This window comes from Aotus nancymaae, unplaced genomic scaffold, assembly GCF_030222135.1.
Source record: "Aotus nancymaae isolate 86718 unplaced genomic scaffold, 86718_ANA_hifiasm-v0.15.2.pri h1tg000041l, whole genome shotgun sequence".
Lineage (NCBI taxonomy): Eukaryota > Metazoa > Chordata > Mammalia > Primates > Aotidae > Aotus > Aotus nancymaae.
In genome coordinates, this window is record NW_026988455.1 from 40,811,598 (window position 1) to 40,824,885 (window position 13,288).

The window sequence follows — 13,288 nt, forward strand, 5'->3', positions numbered from 1 at the left end:
CTCAGCTCTCTCCTGTGCTGGAGCCTGCTCTGCCCTTGTTTGGAGAAAGTTAGAAGTTCCAGGGAATTAATGCTCTTCTCCACCCCCACCCAGAAGCCCTCAGTCACAGTCCAGGAGCATTTGGGTTTGCTATCGCAGCCAGCTTCCTCACTTCTTGGGCGGGATAACTTTGAGTACTGTTTTGGACACTGGTTCCCTGAGTTTTTTATTAAACAGAAGGATTAAACTCCGGAAGCCCACAGCGGTAACTTGCTTGATGATACAATCTTTACTGACTTCTTTCCCTCTTCCGTTTTACTTCCCTAAAGGTGTTTTCTGAGATCACACTGACAGCATGGGTTTTTAACCTAGCATCCATGGACTGACATCATGAAATCTATGAATTCCCTGAAATTAGATGCAACATTTGCAATATCCATAGGCTTTCTTTTTTCTGAAAATACAGGCTATAACTTATTTGTTTGTTTATTCATTTTTCTGAGATAGAGTCCCACTCTGTCGCCCAGGCTGGAGTGCAGTGGTGCAGTCTTGGCTCAATGCCACCTCTGCCTCCCAGGTTCAAGTGATTCTCCTGCCTCAGTCTCCTGAGTAGTTGGGATTACAGGCGCACACTATCATGCCCAGCTAATTTTTGTATTTTTAATACAGATAGGGTTTCACCATGTTGGTAAGTCTGGTCTCAAACTCCTGACCTCAAGTGATCCAGTGGCCTCCACTTCCCAAAGTGCTGGGATTACAGATGTGAGCCACCGCACCCAGTCAATAACTTTCATTTTATTCATTTACAGATCTATAACTTTTCAAAAGGTTAAGAACTGGTTAATAAATAACACCTCTGTATTCTGGGGAATTATAATAGGACAAGGTCCTCCTGGGCTTGCCTGTGTGGGCTGGCGTTCCGTCAGGTCCAGCAGGGTGACATATATCATAGCGCATTGACTTTGGCATGGCTGTGTTTCCTTCTAACACTGCAGCACAAACAGTAATGGAAGTGACTACCCTCTTCCTGGAATTCCTGGCTGACCTATGGGTTCTTTCAGTACTTTCACTATACATTTTTTATGTTGTATTCCCTATTGTCCTTTTTTGTACAAACTCAGGGATTTCAGAAGATGCTGTGCTCTCCAAATGTGCCCCCTGAGATAAACGTCCTCTCATGTGTTCTCTTTTACTCCCCAACAGCACGAGTAAATGTCAAACACAGAATAGAGGAGAGATCCTGGAAAAATGACTGAGGAAACAAAGGTATTTGGCTGCTAATCTGCAACCCAACCATTCATAATCTACCAAATAATCATTGTCTACTTACGATAAATTAGAATTGGGACAATGTGCAATGGATGCTCCTCGTTCATGAAATACGTTCAGTTCTTCTGCGGAGAGGTAGCAGCCGTGTGCCATCACTGTCTGGAGAGAAGAGTGCCCTATATGGAGTTTACCGCTCACAAATGATTAAGTGGGTGCTCACTCACAAGGTATTTTAGAGAGAGACTGAAGCTGTACCTTGGCTGTTACCATCTTTACAAGAACATTTATGATGATCTATATTTACAAAGTTGCTGGGTACAAGTTATACCTCAGAAAAGACCTGTTAAAACCTTGTCTTACCAAAGTCCCAGCAAATCTGTGGAGTTCACTTAGGTTCTTTTTGTTGATCTATAAAGTAATGAGGGTTTGGTCCAGGTGATCTACAGCACAAGATATCCACCCAGATGGAAGATAACATGATTTTATCATCTCTACTTTCGAAGACTGTCAAGTTACTTTCCTTTCTAAGTCTACATGGTGAGTGACTGGTAGGGCTGTGCTTGCTCCAATTCTACAAAAACTTTCTAGAAGTAAAAGTCCCTTCTCAGTACGTGGAAGCCGTGAGAGTGATCCTGCAAAGCGCTGTTCTTTATTTCTGCTCCTAGTTTCAATATAGCTGCCAATGGTCTTGACACTTTCAACTAAATAAACTTTAACTCACCTGTTTATGTTTTCATAAAAACTAGGAAATTTACATCTTATAAGCATTAATTCAGAAAGTAAAGTTGATCCAAGAAAGCAGGCACTGCATACATATGAGACCTCTCTAAATTTTTAATCTAGGTAGTATTTATTTGTAGATTTTCTTAAATAAGACTTTACTGTTTCAAAATTATTTTTCCCTCAGGACAAAACCTGTATATAACTTGCTTTCTCCTTTGAGAGGCATGGTTCAGTGACTACAGAATTATTATTAAAATATAACTTTCTTAATCTCTGTACAAATAAAATTAACATGCAAATAGAAGGTTAATTTATTAAGCATATGGAAATATATGTAAAGAATGAAAATTATGGCATAGCATTTACATGATTTATGCAGAGTATTAACCTTTCAGATCAATCATATGCATATCTCCAGTCACATAGTCACTAAGAAATTATTTGCTACAGTAAACTCTCCATGCGGTTTGAACATTTCATTGAAGACCAAGGCCAAGTAGTACATTATTTTAATGAGGTCTCCTCACACATATTAATTTTAATGATAGAAGTAATGCATACTCATTTTTTAAAAGCACTCTTGGAGTATTTAAAAATAAAAAGCAGAAACTCCTTCTGCTTTGTCCCTCAGGAAGAGTCATTTTTAATTCTCAATGTATGTCTCTCAGTTTTTTCTAAGTAAGTATGCATCTATACATAAGTACATACACACCAAATAATATTACACGAACATTCTTCCTTGTAAGACTGTATACCTCTTTCTTTGTGAATGCTGGATAAAATCCTATATATTTAATTATATACTTAAAATCCTATATATTTAATTAGATATTAAACTTTAATATATAATTAGTATCCCTTTTCATATTACTTACAGAGTGAATTCTCAGAAATGTATTTGCTGACTCAAAGAAATGCACGTTTACATTCTAATGGATACTGTTAAAATGTCCTTGGACCAAATGACACTCCCATCATCAATGAAGCCTTTAGATTTAATTAAGTAGGATGAAACTGCAGGCCCATTTTTAACTACACATATATGCACATGCACACACACACACACACACACACACAAACACACTGGGCTTTATTCTAGTTTAAGAAATGTATACACATGTACCCCATAGATATATAAGCCTTCTGTGTACCCACAAACATTAAAAATTTTTTATATTTTTTAAAAGAAATGTATTCATATCAGAAATCTGAAGATTACTATTGAGATTTTAAAACTTAGATAAATATGCCCTACTTTACATAGATTGTATCATGATATAAAACTTACCTTATTTGTCAAAAGATTGTTTTTATCATACACATCTGTGTAGTTTTTATAATTGGGGTATAAGTTTTTCACAGCTTCAACTTCATCACGATTTTCACTTATATGGCTCTACAAGAAAAGAATTAAATTTTCATTTTTCTTCTGTAAAATACCATTAGAAATTACACTTCTTACCTCAAAATGGTATGAACGGTTTCTACTTGCCTATTTAAGGGACCACATAGAAAGGCAATAAAGATTGCACATGTATTTTATTCAAAACAATTATATACGTCATATAATATAATGTATATGACAAAGAAACTGAATATCATGAACATGTAGTGTGTGTGTGTGTGTGTGTGTGTGTGTGTGTAATCTCAAGATAAATTTTTCCAACAAATTCTTTTCGAATTCTAACCTACAGCCAGAAAAAATATAAAGTCCTTCTTGAAGACAGTCAGGAGCCTAGCAACCTGCCTCTTCTGGTGCTGGCCTTTTTTTTGTTTTGAGACAGGGTCTGACTCTTTTGCCCAGACTGGAGTGCAGTGACACAATCTCCGCTCACTGCAACTTACGCCTCCCAAGTTCAAGCAATTCTCCTCTCTCAGCCTCCTGAGTAGCTGGGATTACAGGCACGTGTCACCACACCCAGCTAATTTTTGTGTTTTTAGTAAGATGGGGTTTCGCCATGTTGGCCAGGCTGGTTTCAAACTCCTGACCTCAAGTGATCCACCAGCCTTGGCCTCCCAAAGTACTGGGATTGCAGATGTGAGTCACTGTGCCTGACAGTGCTGGCCATTTAAGAAAAGGGTTCAAGGTCCATCAAAAAGGAAACAGTGGAGTTCACTTATGCGAACACTGGAATTTGAGTAAAGAGAGCTTGGTTGAAGCCCAAGTTCTGACAGTTGTGTCTCCTAGGGCAAGTCTTCTTTTCTTTGGACAGCCATTTTCCCATCTTTCAAAAAAAACTGTAGGGGGTAGGGCTAGATGAGTGATTTTCCAAATTCTTTCAGCATTAAATATATTATTCATATAAAATCTCACAGAAATCCAATATATAGAAGGTATAAAAACACTGCCCCTCAGGATATAGCAGGACTGATACTCTGGGACCCTGTCCCCATTCTGTGCCCTTTGTTAGCTTCCAGAATGAATTCTTCTGCAGAAAAAAGTTTGAAAATAGTTGAGCTAGAAAATTCCACAGTAATCAAGAAGCAGTCCGTAAGATTCTACATGCAAGCAAAAGAGTAAGTCCTACGCCCCTACCTAGAGAAAAGGCCCCCAAGACTTTTCTCTAGGGCACCACAAAACCTAAGAGGGCATAATTAATACTTCCAAGAATGGCAATGCCATTTCTCTCTTTCCACAAGATAGAACATGCATAGCTAAGTTTTTAAAAGAAAAAAATAGCAGTGTTCTGAAAATAGGTGTTTTACCCAGACAATGAACTCCATCCCTGGCCTTGAGGAAATCCCAGACCACCGATGAAATGCATGGACACAGAAACAGAAGAAAGGACCACCTGATGATCCAAGTCATTTGCATAAATGTGAGTAAATGTGTGTATATTCACATGCATCTCCCCAGCAAGGATAAACTTGATTTTGTTGTGTGTTCTTCTCATTTTATTTTTCATATATTTTTAAATGGTCATTTGTATTTTATTTTGTTGGCGACAGAAACATTGTGTTTGCAAAGTAGAAACATCATGTAAGTTTGAATTTTATCTCCAGGAGATAAATGTGTGGGATTGGATTAAAAATTCAAATATTATAGACTGCAAACAATAATAAAACAGGGACAGTGAGAGCAGTTAATGGTTCCTAAGAAACTAGATGTGGGAAGCAAAAACCAAAAACACACCAATTTACAAAACGTTAATGAATCAATGTGTTGTCTCTTCCCTGATCTGACCTTTCTTATTAGACTATCACCTCCTAAGAGGAGAAATTTTAGTACAGTATGTAATTAAGCTTGAGTAGGGGGAGGGAAATTTTCAATTTTAACCCAGATATAAGCTTTAAAAAGTGTTTTATTCCTAAATTGCAACAACTTAATGACAAAGTAAGATACAGTTTTTTGTTCTGATTTTAAATTAAGAACTCAGAACAATAGAAGTTTTAAATGCTATTTTGTAAGGTGGAAATTAGGTTCTTTTTGCTTTACAAATAATAACTGGTTTCTCTAAGAATGAAGGTACAGAACACTGAGAAAGTATCAAGTAAAAGAGAAGTAGGAAAGGAATGCATTAAATGTATCCTACAGAGAATAAATAACAGTCTGTTATTGATCTAACCATTATTCATAAAGATTCTTTAGAAGATTGATCAGAAAACATTGAGGGCAGTTAAGGAACTTCAGGTTTTTTATCTGCAAAATTAAAGAATTAGATTAGGTGATATCTACAGGGGTCCTTTCTCTCCTGTCAAGCTGTGATGCTAGGAGATCTCAGTTGAATAATTAGGGATTACTCAGTAAAAGAACTAGAGATTACCGGAGATTATGATTTCAGGGTACTGAGAAATCTTGCAGGTCTGCACAGAGACATAAAGAGAAGAAAAATATTCACCTGAATGTACAAATCACGAGTTTTAGCAATGTTGCCGAGTTCACCCATCAGAGTCTCAGAGCAGGAGAGGGGAAAACGTGGTGTCACTATGGGCTTCACTCTAGAATACTGGAGAGAGTTAAAAACAATTTATACCTCCTTCCTTACACCATATACAAAAATTAACTCAAGATGCATTAAAGACTTAAATATAAAACTGAAAACTATAAAAACCCTGGAATGGCCAGGTGCGGTGGCTCACATTTGTAGTCCCAGCACTTTGGGAGGTTGAGGAAGGCAGACCACCTGAAATCAGGAGTTTGAGGCCAGCCTCACCAACATGGAGAAACCCTGTCTCTAAAATAAATACAAAATTAGCTGGGCATGGTGGCACATGCTTGTAATCCCAGCTACTCAGGAGGCTTAGGCAGGAGAATCACTTGAACCTAGGAGGTGGAGGTTGTGGTGAGCTGAGATCGTGCCATTGCACTCCAGACTGGGCAACAAGAGTGAAACTCCATCTCAGAAAACAAACAAACAAACAAAAAAACCCTGGAAGACAACCTAGGCAATACCATTCAGGACACAGGCATAGGGAAAGATTTCATGACAAAGACAACAAAAGCAATTGCAACAAAAGCAAAAATTGACAAATGGGATGCAATTAAACTAAAGAGCTTCCGCACAGCAAATTAAACTAGCAACAGAGTAAACAGACAACGAACAGAATGGGAGAAAATTTTTGCAAACTATGCATCTTATAAATCTATGCATCTTACAAAAGTCTAATACCCAGCATCTATTAGGAACTTAGACAAATTTATAAGAAAAAAACAATCCCATTAAAAAGTGGGCAAAGGACATGAACAGACATTTTTCACTGTTTTTTATATGATTGATGCAGCCAACGATTATATGAAAAAAAAACCTCAACATCACTGATCATTAGAGAAATGCAAATCAAAACTGCAATAAGATACAATCATATACCAGTCAGAATGATTATTATTAAAAAGTTAAAAAATAACAGATGCTGGTGAGGTTGTGGAGAAAAAGAAATGCTTATATACTGTTGGTAGGAGTACAAATTAGTTCAACTGTTGTGGAAGACAATATGGTGATTCTGCAAAGACCTAGAGACAAAAATAGCATTTGATCCAGCAATCCTATTACTGGGTATACACCCAAAGGAAAACAAATCATTCTATTATACAGACACATGCACACATATGCTCATTGTAGCACTACTCACAACAGCAAAGGCATGGAATCAACCTAAATGCCCATCAATGACAGACTGGATAAAGAAAATGTGGTACATATACACCATGCAATATTTGCAGCCATAAAAACGAATGAGATCATGTCCTTTTCAGGGAAATGGATGAAGCTGAAGGCCATTATCTTAGCAAACAAATTCAGGAAGGGAAAACCAAATACCGCATGTTCTCACTTATAAGTGGGAGGTAAATGATGAGAACACACGGACCCATAGAGGGAAACAACAAACACTGGGGCCTATTGGAGGGTGGAGGGTGGGAGGAGAGAGAGAATCAGGAATAGTAACTAATGGGTGCTAGGCTTAACACCTGGGTGATGAAATGATCTGCACAACAAACCCCCATGACACACGTTTACTTGGGTAAACAAACCTGCACATGTACCCCTGAACTTAAAATTTTTTTAAAAAAAGGAATCTATGGATATCATGAATGTGAAGGGACCTCAAAATGCATATCATACAGCGAGATGATGCTATGTCTTCATTTTGGGGAGCAGTCCCCCATTCTACAAGTCAGTGGAAGTGCTGGGTTTCATGAAAACAGCTCAAAGTGGAGAATAAAGGAGAGTATGTTCTTCAGCACCCAAGTTCAACAAAAGATCCCATCCCAAATGACAGATGCTCCTCTCCTGCCACATTAAGGCTCCAATGAAGACTAGACTGGGTAGCCCTTATGAAGAGAACTGGAGCCTGAAGAAGTTTTGAGTGCTGGGGAGACTGAAAGCGAGGTGATAGCCTATTCCCTTTTACGAATACATCTTGTGGAGGCGTGCTGGTTACAGCCTTCCTGAGAATTATTCAGTTTTAGGATTGGCTCTGGTGCCACAGAGGTGAGTGGCCAGACAGGAGAGGACTCATAGAGGGGTGGTGAGGATAAGGACCTACAAAGTTTCATCTAAATCTCCTAAGGTTAGATTGAAAGAAATTTTAAGATTTCCTATGATTTCCAATCAGGCTTCAAAAGATGGTAAGGGAAGGGTCAGCCTTGCCAATCTAAAAGATTGCTTGACAGAGCCACAGGCCAGTCTGTTAGGGGTGGAGGCAGGGAATAGCATTGTCTCCAAAGGCTCACCAACATCAGGGAACCACAATGGGGGGTGCCTGCAGGCCATGTGAGGTGTCACACACATGGGAACCAAGATAGCCAGTGGCAGAGGCATCAGGGCTGGGCACTGCCTGTGTTGCAGAGCAGGCCAAGGGCACAAGTGGCCAGAGCCAATGTTGAGGTGGCCGCCAAGCAGTCCCCAAATTCCAGGTTCCACCAGTCAGCCCATACCCATCAAGCCCTCTCCCTGCTTCCCGGAAACCAATCCTGTGAAATTAAAAGATCCCAGAGGTGGGTGAGGAAAACCACTGAGGAAGGGAAACCTCCCCTGAGACAGTAACTCTAACCAGGGCGGTGACTGAAATTGTCCTGATAAAAATTGGATCAACTAAAAGCTTAGTGAACTTACGACGCAATTTACTTGCTCTACGAAATTTAATTTTTCTGTTGCATATAGGAATGGGGTTTGGGAGTCAAGAAAACTATACACCACTTTAAGAATAAAGCAAACGATGTTCGCACACATGTGAATGATGTCTAATCAGATCCACTAAAATCAGTTAATGTTTCATGATTTCAAAACATATTTAAAACAAAGCACAGAGGGCTATGTATAGAGCTGCCCCAAAAAGCAAAAACACCTGACCTCTGTTTCTGTAAGTTTGACTTTTTTTAGATCTCACAAGTAAGTGAGATCATGCAGCATTGTCTTTCTGTGGCTGGCTTATTTCACTTATTGTAATGGGCTCTAGGTTCACCCACATTGTCACAAATGCCAGGATTTCATTCCTTTTTATGGTTGAATATTCCATTGTTTGTATATATACATACACACTGCATCTTCTTTATTCATCTATCCATGGACACTTATTTGTTTCCATATCTTGGTGATTCTGAGAGATGCTGCAATGAACATAGAGGTGCAGGTACCTTTTCAGGATGCTGATTTTGCTTCTTTTGGATATACACCCAAAAGTGAGGTTGCTGGCTTATGTTGGAAGATGATGGTCAGAGGGTATACATTTTCAGTTATAGCATGAACAAGTTCTGAGAAGCTAGTGTAGTGTGGGTAGGAATAGATGTGTTAACAAATTTGATTCTAATAATCATTAAATAGTGCATACATATATGAAATCATCACATTGTACACCTTGAGTGTATACAATTTTTATTCATCAATTAAATATTTTAAAATAATTTTTTAAACACTTCTGACTTCACTGAGCTGAATTGATGGGTCCACAATGACATATCAGGCTCTAAGCAAATAACTTCTTCACGCACGGAATAAGCCAATCATACACAGACTAACTTCTTTCAAACAACACTATGAATTCTACAACTAGTACAAAGGCAATCCAAAAGCGAACTCTGAGCCAAGTTACTCACATTCCTTTGAAGCATTTCTGACACGAATCTGAAATAAAGCAACAAATGGTTAGAAAACTGAGCATTTTCAAGTAAACATCTTAAAAAGATAAAAACATGATTCTTCCACATCCTGATTTTCATGCAAACATTTCTAATGCTGCACATGTTCCACCACCACTAATTAAAGATTAACAAGTAGTAATTACTCTGCTTTCTTATTTGCAACCAGAGATGGAGTGCAGAATCACAAGGAAATGTAATGTTACCATCTAGCATCAGTCGGGCTGTTCTCAAATATTCCCACAGCGCTCAAGCTGTTCTACTAGCTCAAGCTCTGTTTGAGGAAATATTGCAATATATTATGCTCTATGGATGGAGAAATAGTGTAATATGTTATGCTCTATGGATGTTAGAGTCACAAAGTCCTATGCACCTGGAGGCTTTTAGAAGTCATGAAGCTCTTTACTTCTAATTCTCCCAAAGTAGAAGCTACTTGTTCCCACAGTATCACCATTTATTTCCAAAGGCAGAGTCCTCTTGGGGAAGAACATTGGAGTAAAGTAGAAGGAATAGGCCAAAGGTGGTTGTGAGGTACGTGGGGAATGGGAGGGATGGTGACCCACCAGATTATGCCTGCAGGGATGGTGGCCTCTGTAAAGACTATGAAATGGCTCCTTCTCCCCTGGCTAGGCAGCTGTAGTTTCCAGCCTTCTGGCATTCCTTTGTTTCAGGACAAAATATAAATTCAGAGGGGATATTCTAGCTCCCTATGTTAGCATCTTATGACCATTCCAGCATACGTCCAGACAACTTTCCTGTTCCCATAGTAGCACGAAAGAGTAGTGAGGGATGCATATACCACCTTGAGAAAACAATAAAAGATATCCAATTACGTAATTTTTGGTGGTTTAATTACAAAAAAATTTTTTTTTTCTTCTTTGTACCTTTTTGCGCTTCTCCAAGTTCTGTATCAGGTAAACACACATTACTTTGGTACCTTTTTAAAAAATGCTTTTGTAGTGAAAGTCTTTCGTTAACCTGTAAATGTAACGGATTTTTCCTAACTTCTTCTATGATATCTTATTTCACAAATGATTCTTCACTTCTATGATCATTTTTAAATTAACATATGCCATAGCAAGTATTCTTGCATACCCTCTGTTTCTCTCTCTTTTATTCTCTTTACTTACATTGACTATGAAGTGAGATCTGTGTCATTGCAGAAAGAACTTTGAATTTGGGGCCATAGATCCTGGTTTTGAATTCTGGTTCCACTACTTAACGCTGTATGACTGTGAGCAAGCCACTTAGCCTATGTCAGACTCAGTTTCCTTATCATAAAAGACAGATGTTTCAGGCCGGGCATGGTGACTCACGCCTGTAATCCCAGCACTTTGGGAGGCCGAGGAGGGTGGATCACGAGGTCAAGAGATCGAGACCATCCTGGTCAACATGGTGAAACCCCGTCTCTAATAAAAATACAAAAAATTAGCTGGGCATGGTGGCGCGTGCCTGTAATCCCAGCTACTCAGGAGGCTGAGGCAGGAGAATTGCCTGAACCCAGGAGGCAGAGGTTGCGGTGAGCCGAGATCGCGCCATTGCACTCCAGCCTGGGTAACAAGAGCGAAACTCCGTCTCAAAAAAAAAAAGACAGATGTTTCATGGAGATTTCTCTGAGGATCAAGTGTGGCACTACAAAGGAAAGCTCTTTGTAAATCATTAATGATTACTAAGCGTTTGATCAAATTCACTGTAGACTAGCTGACCCATTGCACTGAACAGGACATTCTGAGTCACTATGTCCACATCCCAACTGGGTTGTGGATAACAGTCCTTGTTTCCTCTTTCCATCTCTAACTCTATCAGTGCAGCACAGGAACTGACCTATAAGACAAACGGGCTTTTTACCTCTCGGTTTCCTTGATCGATTCCTCAGTGGTCTCCTTGTATTCTGGAAAAGTGTCATTCAAATCCATGCAAACTTTGCCCACAAATGCCCGCTGTCCAAACTTATCTGTAAAGCATACACAAAAAGAACGTGAAGGCATGTTTGTTTCTGAAACAGTACTCTTTCTAAACTTTTTAAAACTGTTTTTAAATTAAAATCATTATGGAAAATATAAATGAAAATGTAAAAGATCACCCACCATCACACCACGTAAGAACAATAACCACCACAAACTCCCCACTCTGTTCAATAAATAGTAAACGTTTTCTATTCATCACTTTAACCCACTACCATCCCCATTCTCAGGCTGTCGGGTAATAATTGGGTGTTTTTAAGTTATTATTTAGTTTCCCCCTTTGCTTATACAGTGTGTCTATCCTTTCATTAAATGCACTACAGTCTTTGCTCTCATTTTATCACATGGAAAAGGAGCAAACAGCTTCGGGTCCTAAAGAAAGACCCTCTTAGTCATTGACATACCTACACTCAGTTTCTTCTTTCTTCCTTTTTTTCCCCCAATTTACAATCTCCCTCCTGTCTCCTACTCTACAACCACCCCTTGAATCTCTCTCTCCCTCTCTCTGTCATGATCCTCTTCTAGATAAAACACAGAATGGCTGAGGGATAAGAACATGGGCACTGGAGTTGGACAGATTTGGATAGATTCCTCATTCCTCTGATTACTCCCAGTGGTGGGTATTTTTTGGTTAAGGTCTAAACCAATATATGTCCAATGTTCTCTGCTACAGGCAGGGTTGTGAGGAATACATGCAATAATATATATAAGGTGTCAGGTACGTGGTTATCTAGGCAACATACTGCTACTATTCTCAACTGAAAGAATGTCAATATTATCTGTGGGAAATTTTACTCAGTCCTATTTGCAGCTCTCAGCACTAAAGAACCTAATCCTCATCAGGGGTGGTGGAAGAATTCTATTTCAGCAAGAAAGTTGAGGTTGTATGGGACAATGGTAATTGTTTTTATAGTGTCTCCATCTCTGTCATAAGAGATTTTTAAAAACCTTTCTGCTTGCCTCTTTCCCCTGTAACTGATTTTAATAACTGGCCATTAGATTAATCTTCCTTAATACTGCTTTGATCACATCACTCGCACCTGGACTCAGAACCCTTTTTGGATCTTTGGTTCATATTTGAGCCCTTCCACAATCTGAACCCTCCCATGTGCCTACCTTCTTCTCCCACTGTCCCCAGGTGATGAATCCACTTCTCCAGTCACACTACTGCAGTCCCTGCATCCACTATTGATCTTCCTGTTCCCATGCCTGCATCCATGCCATTTTCCCTATCTGGAAGCTGGTGGGTCCTTTCCTCATCTTATCTTTACTTCAAAGCAGAGTTTAAAGGCCGCTTTCATAAAGTCTTCCCACATTTCCTAGTTCTGGGTTCTCTTTGCCTTCTCTGAAAACTGTAATATTTATTTTCAGCGTCACCCATTAGGTCTTTTGTATAAGCAAACAGTGGCATCAGTGTATCTGCCAACAGTATTTATTGAGCACCTGCTATGTGCCAGGCACTGTGCTGGGTAAAAGTTTTGGAATCATCACCCTAAATCCAGAATCAGCTCTTCTTACTATCTGTGCAACCCTGGGCATGTTACTTACCTTCTCTGAGCATTAGTCTATCCATCTGTAACATGAGGACATCAGTAACCAGCTCAGAAGGCTGTTTGCCACTGAACTAATCCTTACAGAGTGGCACACGCTAGATGTCTAGTAACAGCACAATAGATGCTACTGAAGTTAGTAATCAATGTGTGTAGGTATTCTGTCTGGCTCCTCAAGGGCAGAGACTATTTTTTATCTCACTGTGTTCCTAGCATGTAGCACACTA

General features: G+C 39.2%; 1 protein-coding gene across 2 annotated transcripts in view; it reads right to left on the minus strand.

The window, feature by feature from the left end:
* GDA (guanine deaminase) overlaps window positions 1–13,288 on the minus strand; it is a 111,752-nt gene that overhangs the window by 25,856 nt on the left and 72,608 nt on the right. The window contains exons 5-9 of one of the 2 annotated variants that reach the window (XM_064361647.1): window positions 11,396–11,501; window positions 9,506–9,533; window positions 5,811–5,918; window positions 3,260–3,367; window positions 1,310–1,407 (exon numbers count right to left, since the gene is read on the minus strand). In XM_064361647.1, the coding sequence (XP_064217717.1) occupies window positions 1,310–1,407; window positions 3,260–3,367; window positions 5,811–5,918; window positions 9,506–9,533; window positions 11,396–11,501 (448 nt within the window). The remainder of the gene's footprint in view (window positions 1–1,309; window positions 1,408–3,259; window positions 3,368–5,810; window positions 5,919–9,505; window positions 9,534–11,395; window positions 11,502–13,288) is intronic. The other variant, XM_064361648.1, reaches the window with a different exon arrangement.